General features: G+C 41.7%; 1 protein-coding gene across 6 annotated transcripts in view; it reads left to right on the top strand.

Moving 5' to 3' along the window:
• The window catches only part of ZCCHC2 (zinc finger CCHC-type containing 2), a 62,883-nt gene extending 39,563 nt beyond the window's left edge, over positions 1–23,320 (top strand). The window contains exons 8-14 of one of the 6 annotated variants that reach the window (XM_044293123.1): positions 7,604–7,661; positions 8,699–8,813; positions 11,058–11,110; positions 13,434–13,522; positions 14,889–15,017; positions 17,990–19,462; positions 20,013–23,320. In XM_044293123.1, coding sequence (XP_044149058.1) covers positions 7,604–7,661; positions 8,699–8,813; positions 11,058–11,110; positions 13,434–13,522; positions 14,889–15,017; positions 17,990–19,462; positions 20,013–20,098 — 2,003 coding nt within the window. In that variant the 3' untranslated portion in view covers positions 20,099–23,320. Of the gene's footprint in view, positions 1–7,603; positions 7,662–8,698; positions 8,814–11,057; positions 11,111–13,433; positions 13,523–14,888; positions 15,018–17,989; positions 19,468–20,012 lie in introns of those variants that run through there. The other 5 variants (XM_044293124.1, XM_044293128.1, XM_044293127.1 and 2 more) reach the window with 5 other exon arrangements.
• The last annotated feature ends 324 nt before the right edge of the window (positions 23,321–23,644 follow it).

Consider the following 23,644-nt stretch of genomic DNA (forward strand, 5'->3'; position numbering starts at 1 on the left):
TCTTGGTGTTTCATCAGGATAAGGTAGTTCTGTGTCCAGTCCCTTCCTTTCTCCCTAAGGTGGTGTCCTCATTCCACATTAATGAGGAGATTGTGCTTCTGTCCTAACCCCTCTCATCCTAGGGAGCGTTCTCTTCACCGTTTGGATGTTGTTGGGGCTCTTCGCCTCTATCTTCGGTTGACTGGGTCCTTCCGCCGGTCGGACTCCCTCTTTGTGGTCCCTGAGGGTCCTTGCAAGGGCCTGCAAGCTTCCAAGTCCACCATATCCCGTTGGGTTAGGTCAGCAGTTAAGGAGGCCTATGTTGCGAAGGGTTGCGTTCCTCCCTTTCGGTTGACCGCTCATTCTACTAGGGCTGTTGGGGCTTTTTTGGGAGGTTAGACATCAGGCCTCAGCTCCCCAGGTCTGCAAGGCAGCCATCTGGGCCTCTGTCCATACGTTTTCCAAATTATATCACATCCACTCCTTGGTTTCTGCTGATGCTAGTTTGGGTCGCATGGCTGTTTTTCTGCTCTCCCTTGAGGACTGCTTTAGGACATGGTGCTATGTCCCCCAATGCATTCAAGAGAGAACTGGATTTTTGTACTCACCGTAAAAAATCCTTTTCTTGTAGGATGCATTGGGGGACACAGATCCCACCCTCTGTGGCTAGTTTTTTTCTGTTGGTCCTCTCTGGTTTAGGACTTGTTGGCTTATAGTTGTCTTGTGCTCCTACTGCTTTTCTGCCTACTGGTTGGCTCCTGCATCTGCAGTGAGTATAGCCCTGATAGGAGGAGCCAACACTTTTTACTTCTAGTGTCAGCTGGGCATATACCCATGGTGCTGTGTCCCCCAATGCATCCTACGCGAAAAGGATTTTACGGTGAGTACAAAAATCCAGTTTTTTACACAGTTGTTAGCTCATGTGATATTTTCATAGAGCAGGTTATTATGGATGTGGCGATACCGAATATGTAATTTTTTTTATGTAATGTAATTTATGCAAGTTTTACACAATGATATCATAAAAAAAAAAAATCATGTTTTAGTGTCTCTATAGTCTGAGAGCCATAGTGATTGTCTTATGTAGGATATCATTTTTGCGAGAGGAGATGTTTGGTACTATTATAGGGTGCATATGACTTTTTGATCGCCTGCTATTACTTTTTGTGATGTAAGGTGACACAGTTTTTATTTTATTAAAAAAATTACGGTGGTCACCTGAGGGGTTAGGTCATGTGGTATTTTTATAGAGCAGGTTGTTATGGACGCGGCAATACCTAATATGTATCCTTTTTTTAATTTAAGTTGTTTTGCACAATAACAGCATTTTTTTAAACAAAAAAAGACAATGTTTTAGTGTCTCCATATTCTGAGCCATAGTGTTTTTTTTTGTTTTTTTTATTAGAATGGGGGCGATTGTCTTAGGTGCTAATTTTTTGCAGGATGAGGTGACAGTAAGATTGGTACTATATGCCTTTTTGATCGCTTGGTGTTGCACTTAGTGATGTAGGGTGACGATTTTTTTTTTATTTAGCACCTTTTTTATTTTATTTTTTTCATTGGTATTCACCTGAGGGGTTAGGTCATGTGATATTTTTAGAGCCCAATTTTTTTCCCTTTTTATTTTGGCAAAAAAGTGTTTATTTTATTTTTTTACTTGAAACTTTTATTTTTTGGAAAACTTAAATTTTTTAAAATTATTCTCTTTTATTTTTTTGCCCCACTCTGGGACTTCTACTTTTGGGGGTCTGATCCCCTTTACAATGCATGCCAATACTTCTGTATTGGCATGCATTGGCTGTTAAGTGTATTACACACTGTAATACACTTACAGCCTTCCTGCCTGTGAGATCCAGGGGCTAGATCTCACAGGCTCTCCTGGAAGACAGCCACGATGTCAAGGAAGGCATTGTGCTGCCTTCCATGCCATCAGGTACCCGCCACAGCAGGGGACCCGATGGCTGCTTCCTCCCTGCACGGACATCGCACTTACCGCGGTCAGTGCTGACCGCAGCTGTGCAGGGGTTAATGCGCCGGCATCGGTGATTTCACCGATGGCAGCGTATGCAGCAGGGGCCCGAGTATCAGTGACTGCTGGACCCCTGCCGCTGATCCGGAGGGCACAGCTCCTGCATCTGCCCGATCACCATGACATGCATGTACTTCTCTGGTCCTTTAACCACTTTCCGTCCGCCCATAGGATATAAACGTCCTATGGGTGGATCTGTATTTCTAAATGGACGTTTTAAAACGTCCGTTCAGAAACTGCAGCTGCACGCTAATCGTGCAGCTGCTGATCGGGTTGCCCGCTGTCAGTGACAGCAGGGCAACCCAGAGAGAAGGCAGGGACAGTGCCCAGGTGTCCCTGCCTTCTAGATCGCTGCATACACAGCGCTCACAGCGGGACCGGAGAGTGTAGGAGCTGTGTGAGGTCTTTCACAGACCTCGATCAGCCCTGCACTGAGGCTGTACAGCGCTGTATTGCGCTGTACAGCCTCTCTGGGGGGTGTATATTTCCTGTAACTGGGGCTACTATGTCAGCCCCAGTTACAGGAGAAATCAACAGTGGAAAAAAAAAAAAATGAAAAAGTGAAGTAAATATCTCCCATAGGTCTTGAATGACCTTATGGGGGACGAAAAGTGCAAAATAAAACAAAGTGTTGAAAAAATGTAATATAAAAAAGGTTTCACATGTAAAAAAAAATAATCCCCAAGTAAGGAATAACATTTTTTTTTAAAATAGAAAAAATAAAATAGAGATATTTGGTATTGCTGCGTCCGTAAAAACCAGCTCTATAAAAATATCACATGAGCTAACCCCTCAGGTGAACACCGTAAAAAAAAAGTCAAAACAAGCAATTTTTGTCACCTTACATCACAAAAGGTGCAACACCAAGTGATCAAAAACGCGTATGTCCCACAAAATGGTACCAATAAAACCGTCACCTCATCCCGCAAAAAATGAGCCCCTACATAAGATAATCTCTCAAAAAATAAAAATAAATATAGCTCGCAGAACATGGACACATTAAAACATAATTTTTTTGTTTCAAAAATGCTATTATTGCGTAAAACTTTAATAAATGAGAAAAGGTATACATATTAGGTATCGCCACGTCCGTAACAATCTGCTCTATAAAAATGTCACTTGACTGAACCCCTCAGGTCAACGCTGTAAAAATAAATAAATAGAAACTGTGCTAAAACAACCAATTTTTTGGTCACCTTGCCCCATAAAGTGTTATAATGAATGATCAAAAAAATCATATGTACCCAAAAATAGTACTAATAAAACTGGCACCTTTATCCCCCTAGTTTCCAAAATGGGGTCACTTCTTGGGAGTTTCTACTGTAAGGGTGCATCAGGGGGCTTCAAATGGGACATGGCATCTAAAAAACATGTGGAGTTCCTTTTCTTCTGCGCCCTGCCGTGTGCCCATACAGCAGTTTATGACCACATGTGGGGTGTTTCTGTAAACCGCAGAATCTGGGTAATAAATATTGAGTTTTGTTTGGCTGTTAACCATCGATGTGTTAAAGAAAAAATTTGATTAAAATGGAAAATCTGCCCAAAAAGTGAAATTTAAAAATTTTATCTCCATTTTCCTTTAATTCTTGTGGAACGCCTAAAGGGTTAACAAAGTTTGTAAAATCGGTTTTGAATACCTTGAGGGGTGTCGTTTCTACAGTGGGGTCATTTATGGGGGTATCCACTATGTAAGCCCCACAAAGTGACTTCAGACCTGAACTGCTCCTTAAAAAGTGGGTTTTGGCAATTTTCTTAAAAATTTGAAGAATTGCTTCTAAACTTCTAAGCCTTCTAACGTCCTAAAAAAATAAAATGACATTTCCAAAATGATGCAAACATAAAGTAGACATATGGGGAATATTAAGTAATAAATATTTTCTAAGGTATCACTTTCTGTTTTAAAAGCAGAGAAATTGAAATTTTGAAAATTGCGAATTTTTTTAAATTTTTGGGTAAATTTTAGGATTTTTTTCATAAATAAAGGTGAAATATTTTGACTCAAATTTATGACTGTGTCACGAGAAAACAATCTCTGAATGACTTGGATAAATAAAGGCGTTCCAAAGTTATAACCACATAAAGTGAGATATGTCAGTTTTGCAAAATTAGGCCTGGTCAGGAAGGGGGCAAATGGCCCAGATGGGAAGTGGTTAAGTCAGTTGTTGTTGTTGTTTTTGAGCTCCAAACTAATTTTCTTGTAATAAAGAAAAAAAGATTATATAATATATGTTGCCGCATCATGCAATGGTGATTTCCTCATCAAACAATTTATTGAAAAAAAAAAGCTAACAGTGGTGGGTATAAAATTGTCAGTGTCTCAGTAACTTGTCATGTGGCTTTGAGCATCAATTACAGCTTGTCAACGGTGTCTCATGCTGTTCACAAGTCGACATTGTCTGCTGAGGCATGGCATCCCACATTCTTGAAGGGTGGCCCTCAGGTCATTGAGGTTTAGGGCAGGTCTGTATTGACTAGACAGACACACCTGCCCACACTGTAACACCACCACAAAGGCTCGCCTGGTGACAACAGTGGCTAATGCATAGTGCTCTCCTTGACGTCTCCAGCATCGTTGACTGCCATCATTTCTGCTTCTCGTAAATCGACTTTCATCAATAAACAGTACGGAGACCCATGGTCCCTCATCCAGCATAGATACTCCCTGGCCCATGTAAGATGATGACGCCATTGCCTGATGGTGTGGTGAGGTGCTCTTGCAGCTCGTCTAGCACATAGACCCGTTTTGAATAGTCTGACATAATACTTGGTTGCCTCTCAACCTCCCTTAAATCTGCCTGGAGTTGTGTGGTATCCATCATCCAGTTCCGCAAGGCATTGTTCACAATGAAGTGGTCATCAGTGTGGGATGTGGCCAAAGGACATCCACATTTATGCATTTCTGTGACTCTTCCAGTCTCTCTGTATCTCTGTTGTAACCTGCTGATGACACTCGAAGCTAAGTGGCCACTTCCGTCTGAGAACATCCTACTTGAAGCCTCGCAATGGCGAGGTACTGTTAATCAATCGTTAGGTGTCGTCTTGGTCTCAAAATGTGAACAGCATGTTGAGGAGGACTGGTTAAATAACAATTCTAATTGAACCAGGAAATGTATTGGGCGATTCATGGATCCAAACGCCTGTTGTAAATTTTGCCATTAAGCTCCTTGTTGGAGAACAGCAAGTTGCTCAAGAAGTACTGAAACATTGAACAGTTGAACATGTGCATTCAAAAGTTTAGAGAAGGTCACATCAAGTTCACATGTAAAGCTTAGAGTGCATTTTAGGTTCATCCTGAAATTTCACCCTCAAGCCAAATATCCCAAACTTTTTGTGAGTAGTGTAGGTGTGTAAGCCGTGTACCCCATGATACAGTGAAGTCACAAACGAGGAAAGCAACACCAACACCATCTTTTGCCAAAACAGAATTTTGCTTAAATATGGCAATAAACACAACCATAAATGCTGGGAACATGCAGTAAATTTATATACACCCAGCCCGAAGGCTGAGACCCTTGTGCTGCACGGCACCCTCCGATGGATGCAGGAGGTAAATGCAGTAATTTACCTACTGGCGGGCACAACTAAACTGCCACACCTTACCTGTTATTACCCTTAAAAAAACAAGAACCACTGTATGGGTGTGTGGTACGGGCTAGCATAACAGCTTACAATCTTACAAAGCTCTACAGTATTCTCCCTCCCATAACTGGTTCTGTAGCACATGCTTGAGCATTCCTTCTGAGCAAAACGTCAGCCTGGTTTGAGTTTGTGGGAATTTTATCAGCCCTCCAATGTGTAATGGCACTTTAAAGAGGACCTTTCACCGGATTTTATTGCACTAAGTACCTGTACTTGCGGAGTGCCCCCCGCTGTTGGTGCCACCTGGCCATTTTGTTAAAATGGCGCTCCTACGCCGCGCTGTGTCCCCAGGTATTTGCCGCGCCCAGTATGCAAATACTGAGCATCGGAGCAATGGGGAGGAGATGCAGTCTTTCTCTGTGGGCGTCTCCTTCTCCCCTGGCTGTAGCGCTGTCCAATCGCATCGGAGAGCGTCACAGCCAGGGAGGTCTTTCTCCCTGGCTGTGACGCTCTGTGCTGCGATTGGACAGCGCTACAACCAGGTTAGAAGGAGACTCCCACAGAGAGTCTGTGTCGTCTCCCCATTTCTCCAAAGATCAGTATTGGCATACTGAGCAGGGGGAAAAATACCGGGGGCACAGCGCGGTGTAGGAGCGCTATTTTAACAAAACGGGCAAGTACAGGTACTTATCTCAATTAATACAAATTTGGTGAAAAGTCCTCTAAGTTATGGAGTCCTTGAAATGAACAGTAGTGGTCTGACACAGAGACCCTAACTAACTACAGGCCTGGTCTCAGTCTCTAGGCGCCAACACTGTGGTGAGGTGCGTGCATGATCTTACCAACCCGGGTCTGCTTTGCATCCACTGGTGACTCTGAACAGAAAAAATGCCTTTCCAACAAGCATGCAGTACCACAGTGTATGTAGCTTTGCGCCTCAGCGTTCCTGGAAGCAATCCTCGTTCCTCTGAAGAGGATCAGGGTCTTGAACACGATCAGCTTCACTTAACTGTAGCTCTGGTCACTAAAGGATGCTCACACACCTAGATGCTGTCGGATTCTCTGCTCGTACAGTTCCTCAGTCTGCTTCCTCTAAGGTGGCTGCTTCCTTTGCTTCTCCAGGCTCTGAAACTCCACCTCTCATGAATATGGAAATATATGCAGCCTGTTAGCTGTGTTTTGGAAACAGCGGCATCTTGTGGCCAAACAGCAGAATGTCAGTCCAGATCATTTAAAGGGATTCTGTCACCTCCCCTAACCCAAAATCGGATTTTAAAGCAGTCATGCAGCACAGCTTACCTTGAATCGGCTGTGCTCTTCTATCTTGTAATCCGTCCAGTAGTTTATGAGAAACTACTTTTATGATTATGCAAATTAGCCCTGAAGGTGCCCAGGGGGCGTTTTGTTCCCCTTAGTGTGCCCAGTAACGCCCCTCTTACAGTGCCCAAAACGCATTCCTTCCGACTGCCTAACCGCCCACAGCCTCTCATCCCTCTCCTCCCCCTCCCTCACGGCCGAACGAACTCTCGCGCAGGCGCAGTACCCACTGAGGGCTGCGCCAGTGCGATCTGCAGGAGACTGAGGGCAGAAGCTTCATCGTCGTCACAAAATCCGATTTTGGGTTAGGGGAGGTGACAGAATCCCTTTAATTTAATCTATACAGTGTTCAGACAATGAGCTGTTTCCCCATCTCACAGGTGCATCTATCTGACATTGGTCGCGTATCCTACCAATATGCTACCAATGTCTGATGGCACAGCCCCTTTACATTCTTACTCGGTACAAGGTTGTATATCGTAGATTTGGCTTTGTTCAGCGCAGTATCACAGAAAACATTTATTAACGTTTTTGTACTCTTCCCTATTCTATAAGTGTCCTCTGATTCTTTCTTAATAAAGAAGTAACAAATATAAATACTGTTGTGAAGCTGCCAGTAAGTAAAAAGGGATGAAAATACCCTCACTTTTTTTATTATTTTTTCTCCTGCTTACTTAATGTTTTTATTTTTTTCCTTAGATGTTGCACACCATACGTCGGTTCATAAGAAATCTGCTGGGAAATGTTTGGTCACAAAGTGAGTTGAAACCTTTAAATTCTCTTTTATTAAAGGGGTGTTCCAGCTTTTAGATACTGATGTCCTGTCCTTCTGATAGTTCATCAATATCGGATCCGTTGTGCTCCGACACACAGCATCCCCACCAATCAGCAGTTTTTCGGCAGTTGCCAGTGCTAGAAGCTAAACAGTGGAAGGAGCTGGAAGCAGAAAGCTCTAGATCTACTGTGTAGTTCCCATGTACTGAAGCTCAGCGCTCATTCAATTAAATATGGGTCCCATCCACAGAAGTGATAATTCATTACCCCCCCCCCCATTTCCACACCTCCACCCAGCGGAACTTGTGAAGAGAACTATTCTTGCTTTTCTTTTGCTCTGACTCTCAGGTGGTCTTCACTGTATGGCTCCATTCACACATCCGCAATTCCATTCCGCATTTTGCGGACGCAATCGCGAACCCGCACTTCCGATCCTGAAAAAAATAGAACATGTCCTATTCTTGTCCACAATAGCGGACAAGAATAGGCATGTTCTTAGTGCCGGCAATGCGTGGTCCACAAAATGCGGAATGCACATTGACGCTGTCCGTGTTTTGCGGATCCGTAGAACCGCAAAACACACACTGATGTGTGAATGGACCCTATTTCTGGTCCTCTCCCTGTACATTTTTTACAAGGACAGGGGTCATCTGTGCTGCTTCAGCAAATCGCTGGCCTCAGCAATGATTTGTCCCGAAGCCTAACGTCACTGCTGGGTCTAAATTCAATAAATGTAAAAACATAATGTGAAAATTTTAGTTTAGAATATGGAATGGATGGATAGTGAGCTAAACTGAGCCTGAATACTATTTTCTACTACTTTTGCAACACAGAAATATTTAACAATTCTAATATAAGTTTCAGATTGTCAGACAAGAAAATGTAAATGCTGGTTACCAACTGAAAATAGATAAGAGCGTTTGATGCATACTGTAATAGAGTACATGATCTAGTGTTACATATTAGAAACACATGCAACAAGCTTTAATGTTAATTTCTCTTTTTTTATTATCTTGACAGTTTTATTGCAGCAAAAAGTTCCCCTGGGACTCATGTGGCACATGGTGAACAGAATGGTAAAGACTGGAGTAAGAGTAACTGCGCCTCTGAGTATTATTTAAGTACAGGGCACCAGGTGAGAACATCCTGTGGTACAGAACTGTTCTGGAAATGTTTTAGACGTCTTGTTGGTATGGTGTGAACATTTTAAAGGGAGTCTGTCACCACATTTGAGCCTATTAGACAGATCCAATAGCGTTTATATGTGCCTAAGGTACCTTTGTTGCATATACCGGAGTCTTGTTTCAGCCAAAAATGAACTTTGTAGATTCTGTAAATGCACCCTCTCAAGTGCCCAGGGCGGCGTCTCAATCTTCCGAGCCCAAGACCGGACGTCTCCAATGGCTCATAACCCCGCCCTCCGCGTGCCTCTGCCCACCCGTTTACGCTCCTCCTCTCTCCTTTTCGACTGCAAAGTTCATTTTTGGCTGAAACAAGACTCCTGTATATGCAACAAAGGTACCGTTTTAAACTTCTGGGTGGCACATATAACCCTATTGGATCTGTCTAATAGGCTCAAATGTGGTGACAGACTCCCTTTAAGCTATGGTGCAGATTTACTTATCCTGTAGGCAGTGTAAGTGTATGCAGTTGCGCTAAATCTATCACAGTGGCCCATGCTGAATGATAAATTTGGTGCATGGCTAGACACCAACATACCATCTTTTGGTTGATTAGTTTGTGACATAATTTTGTACTAAAATTTGGAGCAATTTTTTGGTCACGCCCTCTTTCCTGCTCAGCTCAATGTCTATGCGCAATGTGTTCTGGCATGTATATGAAGAGAAAAATGGCTACGTGCAACCAGGAGTATATTTTGGAGGGGTTTTTAGTGGGTGTATTTTTCACTACTAGGAGGTGGTAGCAATTTCCTTCACTTTAAAGCCTCTTGAACACGGCCATTACTTAGCCATTCTGTGCATTGGGGACCGCAATTTGCAGTCCCCAATGCACGGGCAACATCCGTGTTGCTGATTAGGTCAGTGATCTGTCTGCACCTCAAAAAAAAATAGAACAAGTTCTATTTTTGCTGCCACCGGCCATGTGCTCACCGCATCGCAGATGCCAACCCATTCACTTCCGTGGGGTTCCTCTCCGTGCCTCCACACTGCAAAAAAAAAATAGAACTTGTTGAACAAGTTCAATTTTTTTTTGTTGCGCGGTGTGGTGGCATGGAGAGGAACCCCAAGGAGGTGAATGGATCGGCATCCGTGATGTGGTGAGCACACGGCTGGTGCCTGCATATTGCGGACCCGCTGTTTGCGGGCTGCAGTACGGGCCACGGCTGGCAACTGCTGTGTGCATTAGGCCTAAAGCTGTCCACCTATTAGATCTGCAAATAACTTGCAAATTAAATTAGGACACAAGTATACAGTTGATAGAAATGGTACTATTCTCCAAAACGTTGCTGCCCCGGCAGCTGTGAGTCCAGTGACCTGTGGGTGCGGCTTTATTAGATAGCCGTCGACCTGCTCTAATGGCTGGGATCAGACAAAATACCTGCCTGTGTGACAACATAGTGGTTAGAGTAAGCTCCCTCTGTGAGCATCAGGTGCCTATGGGTTTTTAGGCAAGCAGTGTAATAAAAGCCCCTAGGTCTTGATTTGTAGCACTAACTTCAGCTAGGATGTCTTCTCACTCAAACCAGACCCCAAAATTTTTTTTTTTTAACTTTTGGGGTATTTTCAAAATATTTGTAAAAATGTTCTTAAATTTTATTTTTTCCATTTGTCAAAATCTGGAAACACCGCAACGTAATAATCACTGGTAGTAGTATCAGCAGTTGCGGAAATTGACCTGCGCTGTGGATTTTGAAAAGAGCAGCAAGTCTATTTGTTTTTTGTTTTTTTTCGTTTTGTTTTTTCTTTTGCGTATTTCTTCCATTTCAATGGAACAGTAAGCTCTGCGGAAAATCCGCACCAAAAAACACAGAAAAAAATGCTCAAATGCACCAAAGTTTCTGCATGCAAATCTGTACAGTGTACAGGCACCCTTAAAATATCCCACGGTGTATAAAAAAAAATAAATGCACAATGCAAATTGGTTTTTTTTTGTCACCTATCCTCCACAAAACGAATGGAATAAAAACAGGCCCTCATACGGCTCTGACAATAGAAAAGTAAAAAGTTATGGCTTGGTTGGAAGGTGAACATGAAAAACAAATGTTGCTGCCAAAACTCCCTGTGATGGGAAGCAGCATGGTTTAGTTTTGCCTTTTTAAATTATTATTATTTTTTTGTTATATTGTCGGGACACTAAAACTAGTATTGACATGGTCATGGTGCTCTAGTAATGTGTTGTTTTCCCCCCCCCACAACAGCGACCATTGGATAGACGGAGTTTACATCCAATAGCGCGGGAAACCTCGGATAGGTAATGTTTACTTTAGTTGCAGTTCTGGTTTTTGGGTGTAAAGTGGAGATATTCCTTTTGTACCAGTGTGTGTCACTACTATTTTCTATAGTATGCTTGCAATGAATGGGTCCGCGCCTGAATCCCAGAAAATGCGGATTGGACGCGGACCAAGGCTACTGTCTTGTGCATGCGGGTCTAGTCAAGGGAGGAAAACAGTGGGGTTGCGCGGAGACGCTAAAAAGGACCACAGAGAGGCTCCAGAATCCCTAGTGTCTAGGGTTGTGATGGTGTATAACCCAAAGGTAGAGGCTTTATCCCACATTACCCTCCTGGGTGAAGTGAGTCACGAAATTTTTTTTTTTTTTTTTTTTATACCTTGTTTTTATATTTGCCTATTATCGCTATTTTTATTTTGTTTTTACTACCATTTACCCATCTTATATCAACCAACTCTAATATCTGGTGAGTGTGTGCACATTGCCACCCGACTTATGCATACCTAAAAACATAAACCTCTACCTTTTGGGTTATACACCATCACAACCCTAGACACTAGGGATTCTGGCGCCTCTCTGTGGTCCTTTTTAGCGTCTCCGCGCAACCCCACTGTTTTCTTTCCAATCACCCACCTTGAGGGATCAGGGTGGGTTGAGACCATTGGCAGCCGGCCCCTCTCTGTTCTACTATTGTCAATTGATAGATATAGATAGATATATATATTTCTTCCAATATTTAGGCGCAACCGTATTACACTCATTCTGCCCTACCTTTTGGCGCCCTGCAAAGTTATTCCTGGACCATTGTTCTGAAGGCCCAGTGACTAACCCTCTTTTTTCTTCCCCTGTCTCTGTTTAGTCAAGGGGACAGTTAGGTGATTGACGGTTATCTCTGTACACGCATACAGGGAAGATTTCAGTCACAGGTCAGGATCACCCACTTGTCTGTTAAAACCAGTATGGTGAGAGATTTAAAGGGGTTCCCAGGATTTGACAAACAAGGCTTTTTCTTCCTGAAATATATCACCCCTGCCCATGGGTTACATCTGGTATTGTTGCTCATTTCCTTTTTCGTGAATCTTGCAGTCACAACACTATACACAATCTGCGGCATTTTAAATGAATACATGACAAGTACTGGAACCTTTCAGCTCCTTCTGCTCTATAAAATTCTGCCTGCAGATTGCGCTTCATTTTCAATGTGACCTCTTTCCTTTTTAAATAGTACCCATCACCAGATGAACTAAGTACAAGGAACTGATTCAAGTTAGGCTACTTTCACACTTGCTTTCGGGGTTCCGTTTGAAGGCTCTCACAAGCGGCCTCGAACGGATCCGTACAGCCCCAATGCATTGTGAGTGAATGCTGATCCGCTCAGAATGCATCAGTTTGGCTCCGTTTGGCCTCCGTTCCGCTCAACAGCGGACACCCGAACGCAGCTTGCAGCGTTTTCGTGTCCGCTTGGCCGTGCAGAGCGAAACGGACCCGTCCAGACTTACAATGCAAGTCAATAGGGAGGGATCCGTTTGATGTTGACACAATATGGTGCAATTGCAAACGGATCCGTCCCCCATTGACTTTCAATGTAAAGTCAGGAGTCCCTATTAATATACCATCGGATCAGAGTTTTCTCTAATCCGATGGTATATTTTAACTTGTAGCGTCCCCATCACCATGGGAACGCCTCTGTTAGAATATACCATCGGGTTTGAGTTAGATCGTGAAAACTCAGATCGACAGTAGATTCTAACACAGAGGCGTTCCCATAGTGATGGGGATGCTTCAAGTTAGAATATACTAAGAACTGTGTACATGCCAGTTTTAAATTCATTGGTGGCTAGTGCGCCAGCCCCCCGTCCCCAGTATTAAATTAATTGGTGGCCAGTGCGTCCCCCCGTCCCCCCACAGTATTAAATTCATTGGTGGCCAGTGCGGCCCCCTCCATCCCTCCGCTGTATTCAATTCATTGGTGCTCTCCCCCCCCCATGGATCCACAAAAGATACAGGTGTGTACGTGTCTGCAGAAAATGCAAATAGCACACCGATGAAAGATACATGTGCAAGAAGATTTACACATACAGTAGTGAATGTCGTTAAAGTGGTTTTCTGAGCTATGGATATTGGAGTAGGTCCATGGTATCATATTGTTAGACACCACCCAGATGCAGATGTTACCTGCAGACACAGGAACTACCAGAGAAAAGAGCCAGAAGCCCAGCTCTGTTCAAAATGTAGTGGCTGCTCCCATTCAAGTGACTGTGTCCCTTTTTTAGTGACAGTTTTTCTTCTTCTTGCTGCTATCACTTTGTGATAATCCTAATTGTGTCACTGATATGGTTTCTCAGCAGAACTGCACAGAAACTGAATGGCCGGTCAATATACAAAGCAAATGGGGTGAAACCTCCTCCAAACTTGAGGACCTTGACCGGGAAAGGTGATTATTACACTTAGACACTTTGCAGTCTCTGGTGTGTTTTATACTTTGTTCGCTAGAAAAAAATAACTTCAGTTGTGGAGTGTGCGCATTTGCTTTGAAAATCAGTGTGGGGTGTGTGTGTGTGTATATATGTGTGTATGTATGTATGTGTGTGTGTGTATATATGTGTATATATGTATATATATATATATATATATATATATATATATATATATATATATATATATATATATATATATATAATATATATACCGGTTTACCTGAAATGCCACTAAACCTGAAATCATATGTTAATTTTGACTTTACTGTCTAAGTCTTTTAGTGTAGTCCAACAATGCTTTTAAATAAACCTATGACCCCCTACAATGCCGCTCTCACTAAGGACTGCATAGTATAGTGACAGATCTGCTGATTTCAGCTGGCTTACTTCTGGGTTAGCATTATGTACTTTTACAGTACTGTCAGACTGAAGCTCACTTCGAGGGAGATGAGTCCAATGAGAAACTTGGCCGTGCCCTCCCCGCCTCCAGACTATGGGCCAGATTTATCATTACACTTATATCTTACTCCACTTTTACATATGTCCAAAGTCACTTATGGCTAAGTCAGATTTATTAATGGTCCTTTTAATACTGTAATAAATGTGGTTTGACAGTAGTAGTTTATCCTTCCGTAAGCGGCTTTGCGAAAAAGTCACATGTTCGATTAAAAAGTCGCATAAGATAAGCATGGTCCTCACTGGAGTGAAATTGCGTAATTTTCTTAAACTTTTTAAAATTGTTGCAATAGTTAATCTGTCTAGAGATTCATTTACATAATAAAACACGCCCACTTTCTGAAAACTGGCGAGCATAGCGCAGAGCCCATAAGTCACTAAATTTTGTGCAGTTTTAGCAATTGCGCAAACATTTTCATTCAATTATTTTGACTTGAGCTAATGATAAATCTGGCCCTATGACTGTCAAGTTTCTATCCTTTTGCGTATGGGAAAGAAACCTGCCAGTAAGGAGGAAGGGTCACGAGTCTCATCGGACTCGTCTACCACACAGTGGGGAGCTGTGAGGTTCAGCCTGTCAGTACTGTAAAAGTACTGAATGCTAGCCAGGAAGCCACAGACCAGCTTTCATCACGCTCATCGGAGGCAACCTAGTAGAGATGACAGGTTCCCTTTTAAGCCATTTATCTGTTTCTTTGCGCTTGGGAAAACTTTTCCAGTGTAACTTCACTAAACATGTGAAGTTAGATTTAGATTCCTCATAGGAGGTAAGTGTACAAATGTGTAACATCAATTATTTCCATTTATTCTCTGCAATCTTGCACAGTTAGATCTGTGTTTGAAAGAACATTTGTGTCTAATTTTTAGATCCAGCATTGGAAATTGGGTCTGGGCATGACACTTGTGGAGAAACCTCTTCTGAGAGTTACAGTTCCCCACCTAGCCCCCGCAGTAATAGGAGAGAGAGCTTCGAGAGCGAAGAAGAGAAAGACAGAGGTTTGCATAAAAGGGGCCTTCTGTGATGAAAGGATAATAGTTTTTTATATTATGACTTTGGGTGTGAAATAGAATTATATTTACGAAAGTCATTAGACTGTCTGCTCATTGGTATCCCACAAAACATTGTGGAGTGTTGATGTTACCATGGCAATTATGGACGTAATGAAGCACCCGAGGTCTGCCATAGTGTAATGCTAACAGGTAATGTTAGGCTACACCACTAACAGGCTATAATGCTGCAAGCCCTGCCCCCTATACTCAAACTAAGAGGTTTTCACAAATGTGACATTTATAGCATATTTATAGGATAAGCCATAAATGGGTCAGATAGGTGAGGGTCTCCTTTCATTTTGTTCCCTGTTCTGGAGATAGGCGCGGATCCCACTTCTAAGACCTGCTCATATTAGACAATTATGACACATCATACCGTTACACCATAAATGTCTCCAATGCGGAACCTTCTTTAACCCCTTCCTGGCTGTCCACTGACTATATATGTTCTATGTGCACATACCCCGTGCAGATAGAGTGCATATATATGGTCAGGCAGCCCTTTAATTAGAGTTGTACAGCGCTGGGAGTAAAGCCCCTGCAATCTAGCAGGAGCAGGTCTGTTCCTGGCTGTCAGACACAGCGGGGACCCGAAGGAGATGGGAGCGGTTTTATTATCGCTTCTGCCTTCTCCAATGCTTGCAGGAGATTGGTACCTGAGAGCAGGAACTGCCGAGCATCTTCCTCTATTAGTCTCTGCGGTCACTTGACCCCCGGGTGTGTCACGGCAGGAGCAAAGCTGCAGGGTCTAAGGAGACCCAGATCAGCTCTGCCTATGTGTAATGCCCCCATAGGGGTCTGTTTTCCCCTATAACTGGGGCTCCTGTGGATGCCACAGTTACAGTGAAAACCGTGCAGTAAAAAAAAAAAAAAAAAAAATCGGTGTCTCCAAGAGGTCTTTTAATGACCTCTTTGGGGACATATTATGTGCCATGAATAAATATAAGTAAAAAAATAAAAATGCTAACATTTTTAAAAAAATATTGTAAAATGCTGTCACTAACTGAAACAGTCACCATAGTCTCCCTGTTCACTCAAACCTATACATGTTATAGGGAACCCATTGCAATAATTGTCAGTTTTAATATTTTAAGAACTAAACTCTAATAAAAAATAATTGGTTTTCCCCAAATTAAAACTAAAAATAATTAATATAATAAAGTCCTAAATGTCAAGTAAAAATCGCTGCAAATACGGTATTATTTTGGTAGTCAAACAAATAAAAAATAAGTTATGGTCACTAAACCACCATGTGCACAAAACGCTTAAAATCGGACATTGGTCATGAAAGGGGTAATAAATGAAACTTTTCATTATTTTTTTTTTGTATGGAATAAAAAATATAAAAAAGCAGGACATTGCTGTTTATGTAACTTACCTATAAAATAGCATTAATATTTACTGGTAATATTACTTTCAATCCCCCTCAAAAATAAATAAAAATATCCAATGAATGATGTACCCTAAAATGGTACGAGTACTATAAATATCCTGTAAAAACCAAGCCCTCACATGGCTGTCAACTTGGAATGCTGTAAAACACAAAAATGACTTCTTTCTGTGTTTTGGTGAACTAAAGTTAATTTGTCATCTTTACTGCACTGTAATTGGGGAGTAAGAAAACTGAGTCATAGCACAATTTTGGGGGTTCTTTTCCCCTTAAAATATGGAGATCTGTTTGGTTGCTGGGGATCATTCCACAGGGCCACTGAAATTTGCAGCTTTCATATTTTGTTATAAAATGTCATTATTATTTTTTTTCAATTGGTCTTTACTAGAAATTTTCAACAGCTTTCCTTGTACAGCTTTCGTTTTCTCTGTATCTGAAGTCTGTCCAACTTTCTGATTCCCGGTGACTCCGGCAGGAAACTGCTCTCTCGGCTCTGTCTGTAGCCCTGGTCTCTGAACCCATGACAGCTCATAAGCACTCATAGCTCAATTCTTATCAGCTTGATAAGGATTTAGCTTAAATGAGTGTTTATGGGCGATACACTGAGCTGTCAGAGCCATTAGAAAGCCCGCTAGTCTGCCAATACACACACAATAAAAGCTGTACAGGGAAAACTGTTGAAACATTTTTATAAAGACCCTTTGAAAAAATCTTTTGGCCAAAACAAGTAGAATTCGCTAATTGAAAAAATGCCCCCAAATGGTTTAAAGGGATTGTCCAGTATTTTCATAGTGATGGCATATCTTCGGGATAAGGGCCCATGCACACCGTGGTAGCTGTTTTCATGTTCTGCATTTTGCAGAACAGAATGTTCTGACCTCTATAGAACTATCCCATTCTTGTCTGTAATACGGACAAGAATAGTACATATATTTATTTATTTATTTTTGCCGGGCCACAGAACGGACATATTGATATGGACAGGACAGAGTGTGCTGTCTGCATCTTTTGTGGCCCCATTGAATAGAACGAGTCCGCATCCAACCCGCAAAAAAAATGTGGAACGGATGCGGACAAATAACTGTGTGCATGAGCCATGATCGGTCAATATCAGATTGGCTTGGAACTGCACACCACCATCCATTGTGTAGTGGACGGAGTGAATGGGATCAGCACTGCAGTAACCTGCTCCATCTACTCCGTAGTGGAGGGAGGTGTGTAATTCTGGTACTGGAGCTACAAGGTATGAGCTGGTCAGTGGAGGTGCGGGGTGCCAGGTCCCTGCCAATCTGATACTGATGGCCTTTATGAAGATGGGCAATACCAGAATACTAAATAACCCCTTTAAGACTTTTTTTATAGTACAACTCTGCCTTAGCAATAAAAATCCAAGCCGTTTTGCAGCTGTCAGTATTTGTAAGACAGTAATGCTTGGCAAGTAGCCTTTTAGGTCTGGTTAATTTTCAGATTCTTGTTACTATATGCTGTTTGTTTTCCTCACTCTAGTTACATTACTTGTTTTTCACAGATACAGACAGTAACTCTGAGGACTCCACCAAACATATTTCTGGTTTCACAACATTTGGAACAGTTAAAGCTTCCGCTGCCAAATTGTCTGAGCACCTTAACAATGAAGACAATACTACTGAGACCCTGAACAATCCCAAGTTTTTTCTCTTGCCTCCATTACATTGTGTAATGCCAAGTGGCGCAGATAAATTGGAAAATGGGATTCCACCATCTATGTCCTCAGATGGAAAGCCTCTTGGTATGCTTGTTAGTCCTGTATCCATGTCCCCTTTGAGAGAAGTATGTCACCAGAGTTCTCCTGGAATTGGGGCTCCACCTGCAACTTCCATTTTGGGAGAATCTGAGAAATGTGTTGATTTGCTTGCTACTGCTCTGCCTGTTCCTTCCACTTTTCTCCCTCGTAATTGTCCACCCAGCAGCCCTGCTCTGCATATCCCCGTTCACAGGATGAAATTAACTACTCAGGGGCCATCAGAAAACTGTACAGTTAACGGATCAACACAGAATAATTTAGGTCTAGGGACTGCCAATGCTGGTTTTATATCTGTTCACAGTCCAAGTGGATTTCCAGCCTCTCCTGTGACTGCTTCAGACCCCCTAGCTAAACCTATTTCACAAATTGCAAGTTTTAATCAGGTTGTGCCTCGCCTGGATGGAAGTGCTGGGGCACTGCCTGCACCTACAAACATAAAGCTGGTTCTCCCAGCCACTAACTTACCCACTGCACCTTCAGCGGTCACTTTCTCTTTGCCTGCACAAGCACTTGCAAGTAATATGGTGCCTTCACCAAATACTAATGTGCTGAATGCCTCTGGTACGGTTGCATCCACTCAGACAGGTAGTTGCAGTACAGGTCAGTTACAGTCTATCCCTCCCACAATTCCCACGCATAGCCCTGGACCAGCACCAAGTCCAAGTCCTGCGCTAACTCACAGTACGGCACAGAGCGATAGCACTTCCTTTATTAGTGCTGCAGTTGGTAATACTAGCACAAATGGGGCACCCCCGACACCTCAGCAAATGGGACAAGGAGCATGTGGGTCCTGCGGACGTCGCTGCGGATGTGGAAACAGTGGAGCAATCCCTTTTGGCAGTTTCTATTATCCTAACCCAATCACGGGACAGATGTATACAAGAGTTCCTCCTATCTTTATTCCATCGCTTTGCAATAACACCTACCTCAGCCAAGCACATCAGAGCAATGGAACACAATTTCCTGTCTTCCTTCATCAGGCTCCTTACTCCAATGGACTGATACACGACCCTGTGCTTGGAGGTCAAGCCAACTATGGTATGCAACAGATGGCAAGTTATGCGAGGCTGTACCCAATGTACCCAGCAACTAATGTCGTAGGCAGCACTAATGGATCAGTGACTAAGAAAAATGGGAACGTGTCCTGCTATAACTGTGGGGTAAATGGCCATTATGCACAGGACTGTAAGCAGCCACCAATGGAGGCCAGTCAGCCAGGTAATCGTGATAGTTCCCAGAGGACATGTTTCTAAATGTCTAGTGTCTTCTCCATGTGATGGCTGCGGTGTGGCTGTGTTTGTGTGATTGTGTATTGCTGTCATCCTGAACTGTCTGCAATGGTGCGGATCAACTGAGATCTTTGCCACCATTGAAATGCATTGTATTTCTAGCTACATGTGTAAATCCTTCCTTGTTCTAATGGTTTGTATCTTCATTTGTGCCTAATCTGTTAACTCGTGTGCCTCTGTAACTCTGAGTGTTGACTGTATCACATATTTACAGTGTTGGTCTTCAGTAGCCAAACGAAGAAATGAAGAGCACGTTCAAATGGAAGCCCCCAAATTACAAAGTAAACCCTATATCACCCTGACTGCTTTTCTTTTTGGGGCTGTTCATAAAGACCCTTCAGCAGTTGTCCGATGCTTGGATTCTCCATTTTTAGGAAAAGTGCCTTTTTGTTGTGCTTCTTTTTGTCCACGTTAAATATTTTGTTGAACTTAATTCTGCTTTGTAAGCATTGACTTAGCAGTTTTCTTTCCTGTTTTAGGCACTTTCAGGCTGAGGTATCTCCTTAATCGTTCTAATGATTCTTTGGATTCTGCAGAAAGACACCAGTCCACATTAAATAAATGAAAAATAAAAAAGTATAAAAAAAAGTGCATCCACTTATAACGATACGGAAGTTTTGCTTTCCATTTTGATAATGGGAGCTAGTCTCTCATGATTGCTTCACCGTGTTGTCAAATCCATTCCTGTGCCATGAAAAATAAACCCTGAACTTGAAGACCAGAAGCAGTCTTGAGGAAGAGAGGCTTGATAACATGGCCTGGAAAAATCAGTTCTTAGAGGCTGTTGACCTGGAGACTGAGAGGATTCTTAATCGAAATTATAAATCACCCAGAAGACTTGATTGGAGCACCTTGCTTTTAATTCATTTGATAGATCTGGGGATATTATGCAATTTTGTATTTCCTTTGAGATTAAAGGTCTAGAAGGAAGAGCCTCTGCACTGTCTGTCCAATAACCTCCACACTTTAGGTTCAAGGTTACTGGAGTAAAATGAGAATCTGTTTTTAAGTAATTTACAGTGGAGGTGTCAGTGTGTGTGTGTGTGTGTGTGTGTGTGTGTGTGTGTGTGTCTGTGCTCGGTGAGAACTTGCTTCTTAAACAAAAGCACTAGTACTCCAACTTGAGTTGTTGCATTTCAGATATTTATTGGGAAAAATCCTTGTGTTCTCCTGATATTGAAGTATGAATACGAAGATGTCTCCAAGATCACCGTTGGTGCAGAATTCCTCTCTGTGTCATGCTCATTCTTTACCAATCGGTTGTAGGAGATGTTTTCCGTGATTTATTTTTTAGCATAGGAAATAACCTATGTTTTTTTATTAGTTTCTATTTAAACTTGTCTGCCTATGAATTTATGACTGTATGTTAAGTCTTCACAGTAAGGCTTGGCCATACACATGAGAGATATGTCGGTCTACTCTCTGGAGGTGGCTTATCTCTCTGAGAACAAAAGGATCGACCTTGATGAATTCCAACAGAGTGAAGATGCCCCATGCACATTAGATGGTCAGCCGAAGCCTGCAGATTCGGATGATATAGATCTAATGGGTAGGGCAAGCGTAATGTTTTTTGCGAGTCATACACCTAGTCCTAATTTATTTTCACTCAGGATGTATGAAAGTATTTAAATCTAAAAGCCTTGACTGTGTAATTTTGAGGAATATTCTTGATCCTTAGAAGAATAAAAGCGTTACTATTAGTTTTTTTTTTTTCAATTCTGCCACTAAGTGTGATACATAATGTGAAAGTCTGAAACTGTGTTAGGTTACCTGAACACGAGGCAGATTTGTATGCAGAGAATCTGCTTGAATCCACACTACTTATTGCGGTTTTGGTGTTTTTTGTGGATTTGTTGTTTAACAACCCCATTGAAATCTATGGGGCGAACCACTCTGCATAAGGTGCGGAATTGCACAAACAGTTGAGATGCTGTGGGTTTTAAAATCCGCACAAAAGCAAACTGTACATGGTATTTGTCAGATGCCCTAAGCTTAACTGCACACACTGCAGATGACACGTTTTTCCAAGCTGATTTTTGTGCAAAAAACATAACGTAGAATACAGTACTGTCAAAGTGAATGAGATTGGACTACTTTCACGTACACTTTGCTTTTTTCTTCAGTGTGGAAATTGACCTGCAGTGCGTGCAGATTTTCAAATGCAACATGTCAAATGTTTGCAATTCCAAACCTTGTTCATAGTGGTTCTTCCCTTAGTCTTCACAGGGGTTAACATACAAAATTTGCACCAAAAACCCTTGCTAAAACCTTGACAAATAGTGTGGATTTATGTGCAGATTTTCTGCGTACAAATCTCCGTGTTCAGGTTCCCTTAATGTCAAAAGACTATTGCTGCTGTTTTTATTTTTTAAGTTTATACCCCAAACCCATTGCCAACTTATGCACTACAGTCCATTCTTCCAGGTAATGTTTATACTGTAACTGTGTGCACTAAGGTTATTTGGGAGTTATGGATGTGTTTCCAGCAGCAGTCTTTTACCAGCAAATTTTTTTATTTTTTATTTTTTTGCATTCCTATCATTTCCATTTGCTGGGAGGATATAGTTTAATATGCCTTTTACATAGGCCAAGTATATTTTTACAGCAGGTATAGCAGCACTTGTAAATACGTAGTGTATGTAAAACTACACGTATGGTGTTAGACCATAAAATAGGAAAACGAATATTCAGGTGCAATACTTGAAAAAAAAAAAGTTGGTCTTGATGTAAAACACTGTTTTGTCCTCCCCAGCTAATGCAGTGTTTTTTTTCCTTTAATAATAAAGCATCAAATTCTGATGTCTGAGAACAGCGTTTAGTTACAGTACTAGTTCCTATGAAGCTTTAATTTAAGAGAAAATATCTTCTATTTTATTTGAAATTCTAGATATTTTTGGATATGATAGAACACAGTGAAGGTATTGCAAAACTCTTCAGGTAAAAATCTGAGGATTACAGATGGGCAAGAAGAGAGGATTCTACAGTACTGTGCATTACCTTCCAGTTATTTGTATGTTTACCATATTCTTTGATATTTCAACCGTTATGTACTGGAAAGGTTACTTATATTTCTAGAAAAGATTTTGAATTTTATGCAAAAATATTTCCTTGAATTAACAGCAATAAAAAAACAAAAAAAAAAACACAGGAAAGCATCCCACGTGTGTTGGCACTTTATTTACAGCCTGTGTGTGTGTATGGTTGGAATGATAACTTGCTAGGATGTGCTCTGTATTACATCATATAAAGTACATGCAGATCAGCAGACATTACAAAAACTAAGGGATGCTGCAAATGGCAGTGGATTTTAAGTCTGGCATGAGTCACTTTGGAACTTAATCCAAATGATTCAGACATTTTTCTTTTTGAGGCACATCGCGGGAGATCAGTCATCCACAGATACCAGAAAACGGTCATTAAAAATTCTCAAATACTGGATTTGCAACTTTTGAAACATCATTTGCGCAAGTTTTATGTGCGTATTGTGATTTACTACCGACCTCATCACTTTCCCAAAAGACTGCATGTTTCAGTTTTATCCTAATTTACTCCAGTTTCTTGGCATAAATGACAACTGAACTCTATGCTGTTTCAATTTTTGACGAGGCACAGGTTGCCAGCGTTAAACACCGGTCTAGATAAATCTCCCCCATTGTACTTTTTAATGATAAATTTCAGTTAATACATTTTTGCTTTTTTGACACACAAATTTTAACAAGAATTTGGAAAAACTATCAATTTTTCTGCTTTTAAAAACTGTTTTCTGCCATGTTTAGGAAGTTTGTAACTCTTTAGGTGTTTCCATGTATGTCACAAATATTTATACCATTATTTTTACAAATATCCAATAAAAAAAATTCTGTAATACAGCTGGTGTTAACAGAAATAGAACTCAATATTACCCTGATTCTGCTGTTAGAATTACCCCATATGTGGTCCTATGGATTTTCAGCCTCCATTTTTATTAACCACTTTTCTACCACTGCACCATTATATTCATCAGCGTAACAGTATTCCAGTTGAGCACTGACCTATAAGATGCTGCTGTGACACAAGGAAGTGGCACAGTGCCGGTGCCTTAGCTGTCATGGACAGCAGAGACTCTGGAGAT

This window comes from Bufo gargarizans, chromosome 5 (assembly GCF_014858855.1).
Source record: "Bufo gargarizans isolate SCDJY-AF-19 chromosome 5, ASM1485885v1, whole genome shotgun sequence".
NCBI lineage: Eukaryota > Metazoa > Chordata > Amphibia > Anura > Bufonidae > Bufo > Bufo gargarizans.